Here is an 18451-nt window from a genome sequence, read left to right as displayed (position 1 = left end):
CAGCGGCCTTTAGCGCGCATAATACGGCTTCAGACGGACTACATGGACAACTTCTGGTCGTACGCGGCGTCGCTGGGATGCAGTCATTGCGTCAGGGATGACTTCATAATCCAGTTCACCCAGCCGACGAAGAACCTTGTACGGGCCGAAATAGCGGCGCAAAAGCTTTTCACTCAATCCACGGCGGCGAATGGGCGTCCACACCCAGACTTGGTCTCCTGGCTTGTATTCCGCGTTGCGTCTTCGTAGGTTGTAGCGTCTGGCGTCGGACCGCTGCTGATCTTTGATCCGTAATCGGGCAAGCCTTCGAGCTTCTGCGCGTTGAAGGTAGGCGGCAACGTCGAAGTTCTCTTCTTCTGTAACGTTGGGCAGCATGGCGTCTAGCGTGGTCGTGGCATCCCTGCCATGGACGAGCCTAAAAGGCGTCATCTGGGTGGTCTCCTGCACTGCGGTGTTGTAGGCGAAGACGACGTAAGGCAGGATGACATCCCAGGTTTTATGTTCGGCATCGACATACATAGCGAGCATATCGGCGATGGTTTTGTTCGGGCGCTCGGTCAGTCCGTTGGTCTGCGGATGGTATGCAGTCGTCCTCCGGTGGCTGGTTTGGCTGTAGCGCAGGATGGCTTGCGTGAGTTCCGCCGTAAATGCTGTTCCTCTGTCCGTGATGAGCACATCGGGGGCGCCGTGTCGAAGAAGAATGCACTCCACGAAAAATTTGGCCACTTCTGCTGCTGTTCCGTTCGGTAGGGCTTTCGCCTCGGCGTAGCGGGTCAGGTAGTCGGTCGCTATGATGATCCACTTATTTCCAGATGTTGACGTTGGAAAAGGGCCAAGCAAGTCCATGCCAATCTGCTGAAAGGGTCTTGAGGGAGGTTCAATGGGGTTCAGAAATCCTGCTGGTCGTGTGGGAGGAGTCTTTCGTAGCTGACAATCTCGGCATGTTTTCACATAGTGTGCGACATCGGCAGACAGTCGGGGCCAGTAATACTTGTCTTGAATGCGGCGGAGGGTGCGAGTAAACCCGAGATGTCCAGCTGTCGGCTCGTCGTGTGAAGCCTGTAGAACTTCTACGCGGAGACAAGTAGGTACAACAAGGAGGTAGGCTGTTTTGTTCGCTGTAAAGTTCTTCTTCACAAGGACCTCATTCTGCACACAGAAAGAAGACAGTCCTCGCTTGAATGAAGCGGGGGGTGAAGAAACCTTGCCTTCCAGGTACTCGATGAGGCATTTTAGGTTGGGGTCCCAGCGTTGCTGCTGAGCAAAAGAGCTTGCGCTGATGGGTCCCAGGAAGGCGTCCTCATCGTCGTCCAGCGGCGGTGCATCTACAGGGGCTCGTGAGAGGCAATCGGCGTCAGTGTGCTTGCGTCCGGACTTGTAAACGACGGTGACGTCAAACTCCTGGAGACGCAGACTCCATCGAGCGAGTCGGCCAGAGGGATCCTTCAAATTGGCAAGTCAGCAGAGCGCGTGGTGGTCGCTGACCACCTTGAACGGCCGTCCGTAGAGGTAGGGGCGGAATTTCGACGTAGCCCAGATGATGGCAAGGCACTCCTTCTCAGTGGTCGAATAGTTAGCCTCGGCCTTGGAAAGGGAACGGCTAGCGTATGCGATGACCTTCTCCAGCCCGTCACTTTTTTGAACGAGAACGGCGCCTAGTCCCACGCTGCTTGCGTCGGTACGAACTTCAGTATCGGCGTTTTCATCAAAATGCGCAAGGATCGGTGGGGACTGTAAACGACGCTGAAGTTCCTTGAAGGCTTCTGCTTGCGGCGCTTCCCATTTAAACGGCACGTCTGCCTTCGTCAGTTGGGTCAGGGGCTCGGCGATGCGCGAAAAGGTTTTCACAAATCGTCGGTAATATGCGCATAGTCCGAGAAATCTGCGCACTGCTTTCTTATCGGCCGGCGGTTGAAACTGTTCAATAGCAGCTGTTTTCTGCGGGTCTGGGCGTACTCCTTCCTTGCTAACGATGTGGCCTAGAAACAGCAGCTCTTCGTAGGCAAAGTGGCATTTCTCTGCTTTCAAGGTTAGGCCAGACGACTTGATTGCGTCTAGTACTGTTCGAAGTCTTTTGAGGTGCTCTTAAAAGTTCGAGGCGTAGACAACGACGTCATCTAAATATACCAGACAAATCTGCCACTTCAGGCCTGCCAGCACTGTATCCATTACTCGCTGAAACGTCGCTAGTGCGGAACAGAGACCAAATGGCATCACCTTGAACTCAAACAGCCCATCCGGAGTGATGAATGCTGTCTTATCGCAATCTCTTTCGTCGACCTCAATTTGCCAGTAGCCGCACTTGAGGTCCATCGATGAGAAATATTTGGCGTTGCAAAGGCGGTCCAGTGTGCCGTCGATGCGGGGGAGGGGGTAGACGTCCTTCTTTGTTATGTTGTTCAAGCGGCGGTAATCCACGCAGAATCGAAGTGCGCCGTCTTTCTTTCTCACTAGAACAACCGGTGCCGCCCATGGGCTGTTTGAAGGCTGGATGACGTCGTCGCGAAGCATTTATTCGACTTGGTCCCGGATGGCTTGTCGTTCTCGCGGAGACACACGGTAGGGGCTTTGACGGAGAGGTCGGACGTGTTGATCCGTTATAATGCGATGCTTGGCAATTGGCGTCTGTCGCACCTTCGGCGATGTCGAAAAGCACTCACTGTAGTTTTGAAGCAGATTGCGGATCTGGTCTTGTCTGTTCCGGTGCAGGGCTGGGTTGATGTCGAAAGTGGGCGAGTTCTCTTGGTCAGGCGGATCTTCTGCGGAGGGGTCGGAGAGGGCGAAGGAATCTCGTACGTCAGATATTTCGTCGTAGAAAGCAATCGTCGTTCCTCTGTTAATATGCCGGTATTCTTCGCTGAAGTTAGTCAGCAGTACTTCGGCCTGGCCATTGCGGAAATGTGCGATGCCTCTTGCGATGCTGATTCCTCGGTCTAGTAGCAACTGCATGTTCCCCTCGATGATGGCTTCAGTGTTTATGGCTTTCGTGGCGCCTACGGTCACGATAACGCTTGAACGGGGTGGGACGCTCACTTCTTCCTCCAGGACACTTAGGACAACGTGATTTTCCCGAGTTTTCATCGAAGCGATGGCTTCGTCCGTCGAAAGCGTGATCAGCTTGGATCGCAGGTCGATGATCGCCTGATGCTCATTAAGGAAATCCATACCCAAGATCACTTCGCGGGAGCATTGCGGTAGCACAACAAAGGTCGCAGGATAGGTATGTCCTTTGACAGTCACTCGCGCTGTGCATCGTCCTGATGGCGGAATGAGGTGGCCCCCAGCGGTGCGAATTTGTGGGCCGTCCCAAGCCGTTGTGACTTTTATGAGCTGCGCAGCGAATGTTCCATTCATCACCGAGTAATCGGCTCCTGTGTCGACTAGAGCGGTAACTTTCCGGCCGTCGATAGTCACTGCTGTCGTGGTACGACCACAAAGACGACCCCAATGTTTTTGTTCCTCACTTACGAGCAGCTCAAGGCGGACGCGAAGACCTGGGTTCTCCGACTGGCCCACTTTTTCGGAAAGGAATACGCCGAGCCACTGAAGAAGGACCCCGACCTTTTGCAGCAGGTGCTGGACAAGAGCAGCGTGCAGTACATGAAGGACCACATTGAACTGTCTGAGAAGGACTTGCAAATGCTCTCCAAAGGTGGAGACAACCCTGCCCTGGAACCGCTACGGAGAATGTTCGTGCCTCAAGATGGCAGGGGCCCGTCGATACAGTTCATTCGAAAGGGCCAGGTAGGTGACTGGAGGGGCCATTTCACTCCTGACCAGGAGGCGAAGATGCAAGCCAGAGTGAATGAGAAGACCGCTGGAACAGACGTGATGGGCCTCAGGAAGGACTGATGTGTGTTTACCTCTGTTACCTCGATCAGAAGCGAGGACCGCGAAGCTTCACTTTAAAATAAAGCTTTATACGAAAAACTGAAGCATTAGCAATATATTTTACAGCGACAGTTGTACTAGCTTTGTACAAGCCATTTAATAGAAGCAATTTCGGGAGTACAACGACAGCTGTGTAATGCGCTAGGTGGACACCACCGACACTTACCTCCAAGCGCAATTGACGTGTCCACTTACCCAATGAGCCAGTTATGCCCCTTTCCTTTGCTCACAACCAACTGAAGGTTCAGACTGCGAATAAAGCAGCACTGGGAGCTAGACTATTTGCTGTGCGGCATTAATCAATATCTGTCGCGTTGATATTGGAGTCAACGAGTGAATATACGCTTCAGTATAACCTATCTGGGTTACATTCAGATACCATATCTGTGACGCGCTTGCTACAAGAAGGCTTTCAGATGAATAAAAAGTAACATACCGACTTGGTTATATAAAAATTATTAGATCTAAGCTTGCCGGCTTAGCGAATTAATCAGCTAAAGCTGATTGGCATTAGCGGCTGAGAGGTCTGGAGTGGCGGGCCCATTTTGACGTTTCGCAGGCGACGCGACTGCCCGGTTGGGCGTCTCACAGGCCCGTTTTGGCGTCTGCATGTGCGCATACTCAGCCTTCTGCCGTTTGCGGTCTTCAGTTCCATCGCGTTCCCGGCACACTTCACAGACTCCAGGGCCCGCTTCCGCGCGCGTGCGCGTGCGCGTGCGCGTGTGCGTGCGTGTGCGTGCGCGTGCGCGTGCGTGTGTGTGTGTGTGTGTGTGTGTGTGTGTGCGTGCGTGCGTGCGTGCGTGCGCGTGCGTGCGTGCGTGCGTGCGTGTGTGCGTGTGTGCGTGTGTGTGTGTGTGCGTGTGTGTGTGTGTGCGTGTGTGTGTGTGTGTGTGTGTGTGTGTGTGTGTGTGTGTGTGTGTGTGTGTGTGTGTAATGGACACCAAATAAAATAAGATCAGAACACACAGCAGGGCAATGGATTCGAAAAGTTCAGAAGAAAGCATGTAATTGTTGCTGAAAGCGCATTTTTAACACTACATATTACACGGCTGCATCATTACAAAAGGTCGTCACAGATAAAGGTATCACAGTTGTCGCCATCGCAATGACTTTTGCGGGTTGTAAATTTTTTCGGCGAACAACGAGTGATAGTGCACGTTAAACCCCAGATAGTCGAAATCACTATGACGTCTCTCGAGGCCCACGTGCATGCTTATTCACGGCATGACTTTCACTATAATTAGTTTAGCAACAGGCAACAGGAAATATGAGCAAAAAACAAAAGTGCACGAATTAATTTTTCTTTTTTATCACAAGAGCGCCGCATGGATTTTCGGTAAAAAACGCGGATACTTCACAGCTGTTCCCAGCGTAAGAACATCTTTCGCCACGGCTCTACGCCACAAGCTGTGGTCCCTGAAACTTGTCAAATCGTTAGCAATCCTGCTCGATTTAGTCCAGTCTGACGTATACGTCCCTGACAAAGCAAGCAGATAATGACCCCATTTTTCGGTTTCATAAAAAAAGATTGGGTACGATGAAGTCTGGAGCCCCGGAAACCAAGCCTGCTTTGCATATTTCAGGGTATCTGGTCATTAGCAGGACAGGCTATTATTCATTGCATCCCCAAGTAGTTCCAAAGAGCTGCTTGTTTGAGCATCGACATTCGTGGTCCGTCAGTATTCCGGATAGCAGTAATGACTTACACAATGTATCAAAGTATTCTCAGTGTGGTAACATATTTGGCTAAAAATCATCGTATGACAGGTGATGCATCATGAGCCCCGTATGGTGATTCGGCTCATGTACCGCTGTAGGCTACAGACCCGAAGCGCTCTCGCCATGAGTTTTATTATTATTATTATTATTACTGGGGTCCTTATTCCTACCCACCCTTTATTCCTTCCATGAGGGCACTCAAAGCTTTTCAGGGGAAAAATTAGGTCAAATGGAACTGACCTGCGCATTCGCATGCTTTAGTCAATAACCGTGAAAATGAGCCTGGTTTTGTATTCGCCATCGATTAGGCATCGCTATAGCGAAAGAGCATTCAGCAAAATGTTGTTTGCTGATCTCTGCAAGCTGTTTTCTAAACACCGACGCAGTGCAGGCTGTGTGCTTACTCGCCGCACAGTCCGGAAACGGCGTACGTCACTCGGGATACAAACGATTCTGCTCCCCGCGCTGTCAAAACAAATAGTTTGCTGACTTGAGCCCGAGCTTGACATGTCCGTTTACATATAGAATGCCGGGTGAATCGATTGCACCGGGTTCCTTTCCAGCCCCGTCTCTTCGCGCATACTCAGTCCCGTTCCTCCAATATTGCCTCGCGGAAAGGTCTTTGTACTAGCGATAGTTTTTTTATTATTATTACTTGGACGCTCATTCCTTCCCACCCTGTTTTTGTACGTGCGTATTTCGTATGCCGTTTCGATACCACGAGGCTGAAAGTAGGTAGGTATTCCGTCTATGTCGGCGGTAGCTGCACAGTCATCTTATTTCGTCCACAAGTACACGCGCAAAAAAAAGAAACGAAAAGAAACAAGCGGACCGCAAAAGATCAGCCGTACTCCGTAGGACAGTCGGGAGCGAGTACCCGGTTCGGAAGTATAGCCCTCGTGGCAGCCGCTATCACCTCCCTTTATTGCAGCAAGGGGGTGCACATTTTGTTGGTGGCATGGTATTCATGCCCGGTTCAGCCTCGCCACTGACCCACTGCTGCACACAGTGATAGATGTGGCAGATAGACAGGGATTCGATTCACTGCATAAGGGGTTCGATTCAGGAACTGTTCGGCTGGCCGACTCGCTCACCCAAGGCGTGCGTTTAGATGGCGTGCGTGTTTGGATCGGTAACTCGCCGCGGAAGTCAGACTTGAATGCCTTGCCGTGCACTCTCCTGTTTAGTAGTCACACATGCTGCAGCCGTTGCAGGAGTCGGTGGCATGTAAACCACACCATCAACTTCGTACCACGGTATTTAATAATGGGCAAGGTGCACAAGCTTCTTTTATGAAAGTACGACTTGCAACTTGACCGGCGGTTCCCTCGTTAGCTCTAACGATCATACTTATGTTTCATCTCTCAGAAAAATTTATTTAGACAATCTAAAAGATTTTGTAGGTTTTTCTGCTGCAATTTTTGCTGTGGGTTGCCGATGACGGTTGGCGCTTATAGTGGCCATTAACGCATCACTCTTGCATGAGAGTCCTATATGAACATGGACCCGACTGTTCTGGAATGCGTGTCGACATAGTAAGGGCAAAATAAAGCGCAATGAAACGAAGCAACAGCAAAAATATATCTATTATATATATATATATATATATATATATATATATATATATATATATATATATCCTCTCAATTTGTTTTCATCTAGACTAACGATTTAAAATCAGGACGAATGAGACTATACACTGACGGTCAACAAACGCGAGGAAAAAAAAAACCTAAATACTTGAACGCCTATATATGGGGAACGAGGCGCAATGTTGAGATCGTAATATCTGCCGGTTAAGAATGTTTTTTTTAGCGAATGACACACCAAGTACATTATGATATACGCAGATGACACTAACATTCTTTTCTGGGAAAAACTGTCAGGTCTTACAGGAAACGGCAAACGCTTGGCTACGACAACTTCCGTTGTGGCTGAAATCAAATGAACTAACATTAAACGTGGCTGAAACTAAGTACATTCTGTTCAAAGCAAAAAAAAGCATGAAAGTAAATAGCCAATTCTCTAGCTTATTTTAAAACGACCGTCTCACTCAGGCAATCTCGATAAAATTCTTAGGCGTGATGTTTGAAGAGCATCTTCTGTGGACGACTCACACGGAACACATTCGCACAAAGATCGCTCGATCTGTAGAGTTACTGTAGCACCGATCGAAATAAAGAGTTCATCAACAAAGCTTTATATTTGTGATGTTCTTTCAGCGAGCTTATAACAGCTAGCGGCTTTAGTGCGACGGTTGAGGAAAATTAAACCGATTACCTAAACCGATACACGACCGCGCAACCAATGAAAAAAACTTGACTACCCGTACGGCAACATCAAGCGGCGCATACTCATAAGAAACGCTATCGCAGATGTATCTTTTTTACAGATGTAAGGCCGCAGGAGCCCTGAATTAAAGGAGCCAACTCGAGCTCGAGCATTTCGAGCCAACTCCGCACTCCAGGATTTGTGAGGTGAGGCTCTTTGTAGTGAATTTGTGATATAGATAATCGCTTTGTTTAAAATTTAATTACCGCACGCTGTTTAAGTTTGTCTTCGCGTTTGCATGGCGTTGTGTGGACGTCTAAACTCGCAAGGAACTCTGATTAACGTTGGTGCATTCAGTGTGGACCTCTGCCCCCTTGTTTATGGGAATTTGAAATTGGTTGACGGATTTAATGACGGAAATTTAGCGTTCGCCGTTGTGCCAAAGAACTGTCGTCACTTCTTAGGGTTTTTTATTATTTTCGGCGTGCACCTCTTTTTCCAAGTGCGTGCTTTTGACCGGTCACAAACTCCTTCCTCCTGTTCTTTTGGTGCCTGTTCGGTTACAGTGATTGGCCTGTTCACGTTACGTAAATTTCCGCGTTCCGTTTGGCGATTCCACGTTGCTACAAGGTTTTGCATCCTTGAATATGACATGAAACTTGACACCATTATGAAGTAAACTGAATGAATTCTTTGCACACTGAGTAACGAATCCACTAAAAGAGTTTCAAAGCATTTTCACAGCCTATACAATGCGACTGCCTTACCGAATAGTTCGAAAACAACGCACTGCGATAGCTCATGTACCCTAATTATCACGAACTTAGATTATCCCATTTGCGATTTCTTTCCCTGCGGGATAAACTCAGAAGTTCTAATGTAATGCTGCTGAATACAGCTGCTAGGTGTACCTCTGCACGAATTCCAATAATCTTGTAGGAAACTTGAGAGGGAGGCGTTGAAGCAAATTTAAAGCATTCAAGCAATGTTTTCCATTCACTAAAATTTTCGTTGTTTGCTGATTGTTTACTATTGTTTGTTAGGCCCACATTGAAGAAAGCCAGTTTGAAACTGGCAGGTCTGGCGGCCGAAAGCTCCTCAAGTGGAATGCTGTTCCAACAATTGCTGCATGTGACAACCGGCAAAAACATGCGAAGCGAAAGGTTTCTAGGAGGCCAGGCAGTGATCAAGCGCATGGTATGGCATTTTGCTGATACACTGCTATATATCGTATCATGCATGACTTCGAAGATGTGTATCTGACTTTCTTGGCATTTCAGACACATTGGCTACCACCGAGGAGCTTGCTGCCTCTACCACATTTCCCAGCAATGTGCATGGTTGCGAAGTGCGGCTTCCTGCACCAGAGATCGAAGCTCAGCCTAATGAGACAGGTAAGCATATATGTGTGTGAAAGTGGATTTAGTTAAATGAGGCATAGGTGTGTGTAGGTGAGTTGGTAGTCTATAATTCAAACTCATGGCATGAAAAAAAAAAGACAAGTAACAGAATAGGGTACGTGAGGCATTGTGTCGTGCGCTTTACTCTGTTCCATCTTTTTTTGTGCAGTGAACGTGAAGTAAATAGTTGTCGACAGAATTTGGCCGGGAGTTGTGTTAAAGATATTTAATATTGAAAATTTGAAAGCGTTAGAGCTTTCCAGATATGCTTCCCATGGTAAGCTAGGTACTTCGTGGCTCAAAAGTGGCATCTTCGCATTGCGTGGCTCAAACTCATAGAAATCCTAAAACTTTTTTAGCAGGACGCCAACGTCTTTTTTGTCTTCTTTTGCTTCAAACTTGAACGTGCTGTATGCATTTCTAGCTTCTTCACCAACCGTCACTAGCAGTGTGGCTGCCTGCACCTCTTTGCTCTGCTTGATCAGCTGGGTAGCTGTAGAAAACAACGTGAACTCACTCTTCCACGTTTGCCATCCTAGCCAAGCGTTGCCTGATGTGTCCAAGGGCTTCGGTGGCGGAAGAAGAGACGCTGGCGTCGACTAGCGTCGACATGCCGACTAGGGACCACTGCCACCATGTGAGCAGGCTGGCAGTCAGTGAAGAACAGCGTTTATTGCCGACAAAAAACGGGTTTATAAAGAGACAGGAGGGTGACGTACTAGGTCGCTGTCAGCGGGACGTCAGAGTGACTCAGCTCTGCTACAGTGTGTTTAGGTGCAACTGTCAAATAATGTTAATCGAATCAATCGGACCAAAGCTGCTTTGCTGAGTGATACTGATGTAAAAAGTTGCGGTAAACATGTATTTCTGCTTTTTAGCACTGCCATACACCATTGAAGTGGTTGGTTACCCAAGGCTGTCATCTCCACTGGCAATGGAAGTAGAGGTCGAAACAAGTAAGTATTACGCTATAGAGTTTACTGATTTTCTACATCTTAGAAATAGGAACTCTAACACCACGATTTTGTCAGGCGCACTTGTCCCGGAAAAACAATACACGGATGCTTGGACCTAGCCAGGTAAAGTACCTACCATAGTATGAAAAACCAGTAGCCGTAATACCAGAGTAGTGGTGTTGCGAAATGTGGCAATAAATGTTTCATTATCATGGTCAGCCTGACTACACCCACTGCACGGCAAAGGCCTCTCTCATGTCTCTCCAATTAACCCTATCCTTTGCCAGCTATTCTGTCTGTAGGGTTAGACGCCCTCATGCTTGGATGTTTTTTAATCAGATCTTTCGTCTTCTATAATAGCTTGCCGGTATCCTGTCGAGCCATTCTGCTGCCTACTTCTATTGCGCACTCCGCAATGATAGCTGTCAGATTATCGTTCATTCTATCAGCATAAAGATCATCTTCGTCAGTCAAAGCTGAATATCTGTTCTGCAGCGATATCCTGAATTCCTCTAAATGTTTAAGGCCTGAAATTCGGTGCCATTGCCCCTGTATCCTGCCCGGAGCTATTGTACATGCACTGTATACTTTCAGCGAGCGGAGGGCAGTGCAGCTGTGCCACAACTAAGAAGCAGCAGGCAGTCTTGAAGATGCACCAAGGCACCCAAATGGTAATAAAAACAAGCGTGTTTGGAAACATAGAGTTTATAACAGAATAATGTGTTTGTTCTTTGGTTGCCCCGGCAACTGTGAACTTCGTATTAATGCGAACGCATTACTAGCCCCATTAAGCGAAATAATGCGTGTGTGTGTGTGTGTCTCTATGTGCATGTGTCTGTGTGTGTGTATACTTAAAAATGGTACAAAAACTAGTTGCAAACAACCTGGGCTCTAACAGTCCCTCGGAAAAAGCCGCCTGCCAAGGCAGTGGTGGATCACTTAACCACTGCGCTAGCAATTTAGTTTAGCGGCACTCCGTAACCGGTGTCTACATATACGCCACAGTGTCACGACTGTATGCGCATGCTTTCGCATTCATACACGTAAGCAGCGTTAAGTGTTTAAGTGTCTCTGCCAAATTTTTGGTTCCTTATCTCGGCTGCTGTTGAGTGAGCCTCTTCATGACGCACACAGTTGATTCTTGCGTGCCAGTGCCACAGATTTAACTAAACTTTTTCAACTAAAAATTATCGCTGCCAATATTAGCAATCAAAAAGATAGTAGAAAAGCTTGGAAAATATATCAGCGGCTGACCTATGATTTGCGGTTCCTGAAAACAGCAGACTTTATAAGAGTTTCAGAGCATGTGCTGTCAATACCTAGAGAATATGTGTATCGTAAAGTGCACCCTGCAGTCACTAAGATAAGCATTAAACTCATTTTAACTGTTGGTTCAATAGTTGCAGCATGTTGCTTTTTCCTTTGGCATTGTGCCATGAATCCAGTGGGTGCACAGTGCCATTTCCTTGTTATGATGCATTTTAAAGTTCGGTATTGTAACGAAGATTTGTAACCCACTGGTTAAACTGGGCTATAAAAGATATATATATATATATATATATATATATATATATATATATATATATATATATATATATATATATATATGCTATGTGCATAGTTATTGACATCCTAGATATGTAAAAAAACCTATGCAGTATTTGACGTCTGCGTCCATTAAAGTGCCTTGAAACCCTGCTCAAATTCCAGGAAGCAGCGTGCAGTCTTCATCAGTGCATCCATGAGGAGATGGTTGAAGACTTGAAGCGCAAAGTGGATTTGCTACAGAAGCATATCAGGAAACTGGAAACACAGCTGGATGGTGTTGTTGTTGAGCATCTCATTTTAAATTTCATTTGGATCTTGGTTCGCATGAGGCACTGACTGTATTAGTGGGCTTGTAGAGCAGCTAGCAGAGCTGTAAATAGTGCACAGTGATGCGATTTTCTCGAGTCCTTTTGCAGCAAGAAAATGAGATTTCGTAGCAGCCAGAAAGTGTAATTTGGAGCAGAAAAACAGGCATTTGCACCATCGGGACACACGCTTTGAAGGGGTAAACTGGCCTTCAGCGAAGCAGCATAATATAGAGTCACGAAATAAAATGTCTTTATTTAGTGACTAGCATAACCGATGTGAATTCAAAACGCGATTACTGAAGCAGAGGAAAATCCATTGACAAAAGAGTGCATGTTATGCTTAAATAACAATTTGTTAGCGCTCCTTATCAATGTACAAAGTTCGAGCACAACCACATCAAAGGAGGTCATATAATTGGCGTGCGGGAACAAGCTATCAGAGCTAGTGCCTCCGCTTTAGGAGGACTATCTTCATAACACGCGATGCTTGGCTGCATTTTTCCGAGACAACCGAGTGGGGAGACGGCAGGTGCGCTCGTGTCATCTGTCCTAGAGTCAATAAATAAAAATTTTATTTGTATTTAGTGACTCCAGTCTGTTCTTTATATTTTAATTTTTCTGTTCTGTTTCTTGCGTAAGCTTTTCAGACATGTTTTTTTAATGAATGCATGCATATGATGCAAGGGCTACACTAAACCATTCAGAGCTTGGCCGGTTAGCTTTGCTTCTATAAACCGTAAAAGCAAAGTTACATGCCTAGTTCACACAGATTATTTAAAATAGCTGGATGTAGCAGGATTTGCCTTTTGGTGCGATTGTCATAGAGATCACATCACTGAGGGTATGAGCATGAAGGCATTAAAGCTTACTGTGGTCTAAACAAGGGGAAAAATGGTATGCTAGTAGCAAAATTCCATCTCTGTACTTACGTTTTCAGCTGTACAGACATTTGATGGCATGAAGCCAATATATCAATGTTTGTGATCAGGTTTTATGTGTATATTTTTCTCATTCAGGTTTCATTTCTTGTACTAATTCTTTGTCATTTACGCAGAACTGACTCATTGACATGCAGTTTAATATGTTTGATAATCATTACCAGAGAGAATTAAAAATAATGCTCTACTCACATCTTTGAGTACTTCACTAGATGTCTTGGTCCTCCTTGGCTTAAGATGGTCTTGCATCACTAACGCACATATAATGTTCACCAGTTAATTCTCAGTGATAAGAATAAAACTAAGTGCATGGTGTGAATTTTTTCACTTCTTTTTGTTTTTCAGGCAACAAGCTTGCGCACCTTGCCCCCGACCAAGTCCACAATGTTGCTAATTGTTATCCACGTGGCAACAGGTGGACTAACAAAACTGTCCAGAAAGCCCTGCAAATCCGCTTGGCATGTGGCAACAGAGGTTACAGCCTCCTGAAGGAGGACGTTATTCCTCTGCCGTCAGAACGCACCCTGCAGAGGCGTATCGAGGAAGTCAAGTTTGAACCAGGTGTGTATGCAAACTTCACTGGCTCATGTTGCCACTGGCAACTACAGACTTATTAGGCAGTAGTGTAAGCACTACATGTTTTTTTTTTATTTTTAAGGAATTCTTCAGGAACTGCTGCCTCCACTCAAGGCCAAGCTCGGCACAATGAGGCCAGAAGAGAAGCATCGCGCAATCTTGGTTGATGAGATGCAGCTCACTGCGGGACTGGACGTTGACCCAACTGTCAAGAACCCAATTGGCCTTGCAACGGCGCCACTGTCCAATCCAGTGCCTGAGGGCGAGCTGACCTATGCGACACATGGTCTAGTCCTCATGCTTACTGGACTGTTGTCTCCCTGGAAGCAAGTTGTTGCCTACCACCTGACAGCTACGTCCAATCATACTTTCGAGCCTTTTAAGCCTAGGCGTGCAGGCATTTGGTCTCGCTGCAACGGAGCAAGCAATCTGCTGTTACATGGGAAGATGAAAGCGAGCGAACGCGTAGAGCAGCGGAGGATGAATGAAAGTTTTGTGAAGAGAGTGCAAGCAAGAAAGCGAAGGAAGTGGAGGATGAGGGTACCGAACGAGGAAACAACGCTGCATGAGGGATGATCTGTCGGGAGTGGCTAAGAGAGGTCTCTCATACCCTCCTTCCAGCTCATCCTATGTCAGAGCTGGTGTCTTAAAGAAGGCTGTAACGAGGAGAGTGCGCACTGCAGTGGGAGGCTGGGAGGGGTTTGCTGGTATGATAACGCAGAATGTGAGAGCAGCCCAGCACACCACAAAGGAATCGTCAAGGTATGCTTACAGGTGAGCGCCCTAGATTCAGTCACCCTCAAGGGAAGGTGTCGAGGTGCAGGAATTTATCCCTTCATAGGGCATTTCAGAACCCGTTACTCGACAGCCTGTTCGAATTTGCATTGGGGTTTTGTTCGTTTTGCCATCAGGTTGATTTCAAGGCATAATTGTCGCAGTAAGAGATGATATAACTGCAAAGAATATTTCAACAGCTGGGTTTGAAATTTGCACTACAAAAGGTGTAATTGTCAACCAGCCTTTTAATATTCCTGCATGTGGGCAGTGGAAGCCAAAGTATTGCAGCGTGATGTTGGCATTTGTCTGTTGTGATGCCACTGGGCTTTTTTGAACTAAGAGGTTTACTGAAAGGGAAACCCTGAAACTGCCTGAGAAGTACACAATTTTTTTTTAAAATTGGTTGATTTATGGGGTTTATAGTCCCAAATCTACTCAGGCTGTCAAGGATGCTTTTTCGAAAAGTAAAGAAATTTTCGCACTCCTCACCATGCATGAAAAAATTTCTCTTATCATTAAACTAGGACTTGTGTGACATATTAGCTGCCGGAGCATTCCAGGACGACTTTCAGCACTCAATATACTTTCCTTATGCTCTGGAGAAGCAGCATGTGAGGGCCCGTGGTTGCTTCTGTGGAGAACTGTGCCTTGCCAGATATTTGTAGCTGCAGTGCTGCTGTTCTTTTTTAATGCTGCTTTGTTTTTAACTTTTTTGTATTACCTCTCAGTCATCAGTTTCTCTGCCCACTGCTCTTTTCATTACCAACTGAAAACGTGACAGTAGCCTTGTTCACAATCTAAACCAGCATGCACCTCATCTTGGTACATTTTTTCCTCAGTAAATCAACATCAACCCATTTGACATTTTGTTTTCATTCTTTTGCAGGGGACTCCATCGATGGCAGTTTTTTGAGAGACTTCCTGTTCTCTGTGATTGAAAAGTGTGAAGCGGCGGTGTCACGTGGATGCTGTGATTTCTGACATGGGGCCCAGCAACAAGGCACTGTGGAAGATATGTGGGATCGCTGCAACTCGCTCAGTCAAGCCCGTGGTGTCGTGCAGGCATCCGTTTGCGGCCAACACTGACAGACAGCTCTACTTCTTTGCTGATGCTCCACACATTTTAAAAAACATAAGAGGTCACCTAGTGAGGGGCCAGTCATTCTTTCTGCCCGCTGCCATCGTGACCAAGTACGAGCTTCCAACTGACGAGGTGGGTGGAAGCACAGATTCCATACATTCTATGCCCAGACTGTCAGGGTAATCAAGCAAGCATTCTGTATTGAGGAACCTAATTCTGTAATGGTGGACTTAGTGGGTATGATTGAATGCCACATTAACTTGCATTTTACTTCAAACTTAAGTTTTGTTCAAAATCACATTTAACTGTGCAGTGTAACAGGGATATTGTGACATTGCTTGAGCTGAGGTCTTTTAATATATGGTAAGATTTAAACCATTTTCAAATCTGTTTTGTGCTTCTCACAGGTGTCTGTGAAGCACATCAGGGAGCTTGCTGTCATTGACGCAGAACGGGACCTTAAGTTGGCCCCTCACCTGAAGCCTGCACACCTGGACCCTGACCATTTTGCCAAAATGAATGTGGCATCTGCGGTTGCAGTTCTGAACCACAGTGTTGGTGCTGCTATGCGCACCCTAGTGAGTCTTCGGCTCCTGGAATCTGAGGCTCTAACCACAGCATGGTTTGTAGAACGCGTGTTCCGGTGGTTTACACGGATGACATCACGGTATATCGCCACTGCAATGTCCCTTTTCTAGCAGGATGCGCATGTTGAGGCAGTGGCTTTTCTCTAGGAATTCATAAATATTTTCGCACATGTTTCCATAAAATCCGGCAACGCGAAGGAAATTTTCAAGCCTGTCCAACCTGGTGTGCTCATCACAATGTCTAGTGCACTCCACATTCAACACCAGCTTCTAAGTGTGCACAAGTTCAAGTTTGTGTTGTTGTGCAGACTGTCACAGGATGCCCTGGAGAACCTCTTCTGCATTCGCTCAAGACACCCAGTGCCGAGGCCACTAGAGTTTAAACTGATGCTCAGGCTCATAATGTTGAGCCAGTTCTTTAAACCAAGCACCAAGGGCAACTATGGCATCGATGACACAGTAGACTTCATTGAGTTCGTTGAAATTAAAAAAGCAGCTTTGAAGAACAGTGTGAAGGCAGCAGGAGATGAGCTCTTGAACGACAGCCTTCTTGACGATGTTGCTCCCCCCCTTGATGAGGTGCAAATGGAGTCGCCGGTCTATGTGTCTGGGTACATCACCCATAGCATGACCAAGAAGTACAAGCTGTGCAACACATGCAAGGAGAGTCTTGAAGCAGAGCCTGTAGAACAAAACGACCAGCTATTAAAGCTGAAGTCGTATCGGTCGCAGTCGCAACCAAGCCCCCTCACTCGTCCTTCACGTCACGTTGTGAGCCTGCTGCAGCATGCCGATAAGGTCTTCCGTCGCCACGAGCATGAGGCCTTAACTGTTTCCCTCTCCTCGCTTACGAATGCTACCTTGGACACGTGCAAACTCGCATACAGCTTTCCACATTGCCATGATCGGCGAAGGCGCCTAACCCAAGCTTTCCTCATGCTGCGGCTACAAATTGCACTACGAAAGCTCAGCAGCAAGGCAAAAACTGCAAAGGCGAAATGTGGATCCAAAAGTGTCGGGATGAGGGCGGCTTTGTCTCATATTCGTTAAAATGTTAGTTGATGTAAGGAAGACGAGCATACGCGCTAGCCGCATGGTCATTGCCTGGTGCACGCTCCTGGCTTGACTAGCTGACCTCAGACTGCTGTTGACCCTGCTCCCGTTAAGAAGCTTCTCCGAATAAAATCCACCTTACATTTGGCGCAGGTGCCGGGTAATATCCTCTCGCCCTGGAACTCTGCAACCAAACGCTGCCCCCTACCGCGATGCCTAACCACCAAGCCGTACAAGTAAGCCCGGCCGCCATCGTCTCTACTGGTTCTCGGTGCCAGCGAGACCCCGCTATTTTCAGCGGCACGGACAACCATGATGTTAAGGATTGGCTCACATCGTATGAGCGGGTGAGCGCATACAAGTGGCACGCAGAAACCAAACTCACCAATGTGATTTTCTACCTGACGGGCGTGGGGAATCTGTGGTATCAGAACCACGAGGCGGACATTACATCATGGTCCGTTTTCAAAGCAAACTTCTCAGAGGTATTCGGCCGTACGGCACTTGCATGCGTGGTCGCAGCAGGTAGGGGAGAACTTCACGAGTTACATTGAGGATGTCGTTGATCTGTACAAGAGGGTGAACGCTCAGATATCTGAAACCGACAAGATCAGGCATATTCTCAGGTGCATTGATGACGACGCCTTTCAGATGTTGTTGGCACGAGACCTGCGCATCGTCGCAGAAGTCTTCAACCTATGTCAGAGCTTAGACGAGCTATGCAAGCAGAGGGCTCTGACACGCAAAACACCACGAACGTCGACTCGCTTGCTAGCCTGAACAATGCAAGAGACCAGTCATCGCTTTTTACGCCATCAAGAGCGATCACCACAAACAACTGCGAATCTGCGGCACATCATTCAAGAACAGGTCGCTGAGGCTGTCCTGCAAGTCCCTCAGCCCACACCTCTCGCTGCCCCGCTGACATATGCGGGCGTTGTTGCGCAACCTCCGGTTACTGGCCTCAGCGTTAGTACTCACCTCGTGCTGACCCGCCCCTAAGCCGTTCTCTGTCTCCTGAGCGCACCATCTTCCCTGAACGCCATTCGCCTTCTCCACATCGGCGCTCCATCTCTCCGATGCGACAGCTTCCCTCGGCCACACAAGAGGAAAGCTAGGTGCCGTAGTTCCTGAGGCGAGAACTGCGCTGTCGTCGAAATTTGAAAGGCCTCGTTTGTCTGCCGCTAATTTAATTGAAGTTTTTGTAGAGGGTGTATCTGTGATGGCGCTTGTAGACACCGGTGCTGCGGTTTCTGTCATGGGTGCAGCGCTTTGCCGCTGTTTGAGGAAAGTGAAGACGCCTCTTTCTGGCCTGTCGCTGCGAACTGCAAGTGCTCACCTCATCC

The 18451-nt window shown here is 47.3% G+C and overlaps 1 protein-coding gene and 1 long non-coding RNA gene across 3 annotated transcripts in view; both read left to right on the top strand.

Annotated features, from left to right (window-relative positions):
- LOC144112882 (uncharacterized) overlaps nt 1-12607 on the top strand; it is a 35076-nt gene extending 22469 nt beyond the window's left edge. Inside the window, exons 2-8 of one of the 2 annotated variants that reach the window (XR_013310521.1) lie at nt 7986-8087; nt 8925-9078; nt 9162-9275; nt 10160-10237; nt 10313-10360; nt 10832-10908; nt 11948-12607. This is a non-coding gene — a long non-coding RNA (uncharacterized LOC144112882). The remainder of the gene's footprint in view (nt 1-7985; nt 8088-8924; nt 9079-9161; nt 9276-10159; nt 10238-10312; nt 10361-10831; nt 10909-11947) is intronic. The other variant, XR_013310520.1, reaches the window with a different exon arrangement.
- Nucleotides 12608-14181: 1574 nt separating this feature from the next.
- Nucleotides 14182-17077, top strand: LOC144112881 (uncharacterized). Its single transcript, XM_077645705.1, has 3 exons — nt 14182-14381; nt 15271-15597; nt 15873-17077. The coding sequence occupies exons 2-3, from the start codon at nt 15367-15369 to the stop codon at nt 16161-16163; spliced, it is 522 nt and encodes a 173-aa protein (XP_077501831.1). The 5' UTR covers nt 14182-14381; nt 15271-15366; the 3' UTR covers nt 16164-17077.
- Nucleotides 17078-18451: the final 1374 nt, after the last annotated feature.

This window comes from Amblyomma americanum, chromosome 1 (genome assembly GCF_052857255.1).
Source record: "Amblyomma americanum isolate KBUSLIRL-KWMA chromosome 1, ASM5285725v1, whole genome shotgun sequence".
In the NCBI taxonomy this organism is placed as follows: Eukaryota; Metazoa; Arthropoda; class Arachnida; order Ixodida; family Ixodidae; genus Amblyomma; species Amblyomma americanum.
The sequence above is the reverse complement of the archived record's forward strand: the minus strand, read 5'-3'. Positions and strand labels throughout refer to the sequence as shown.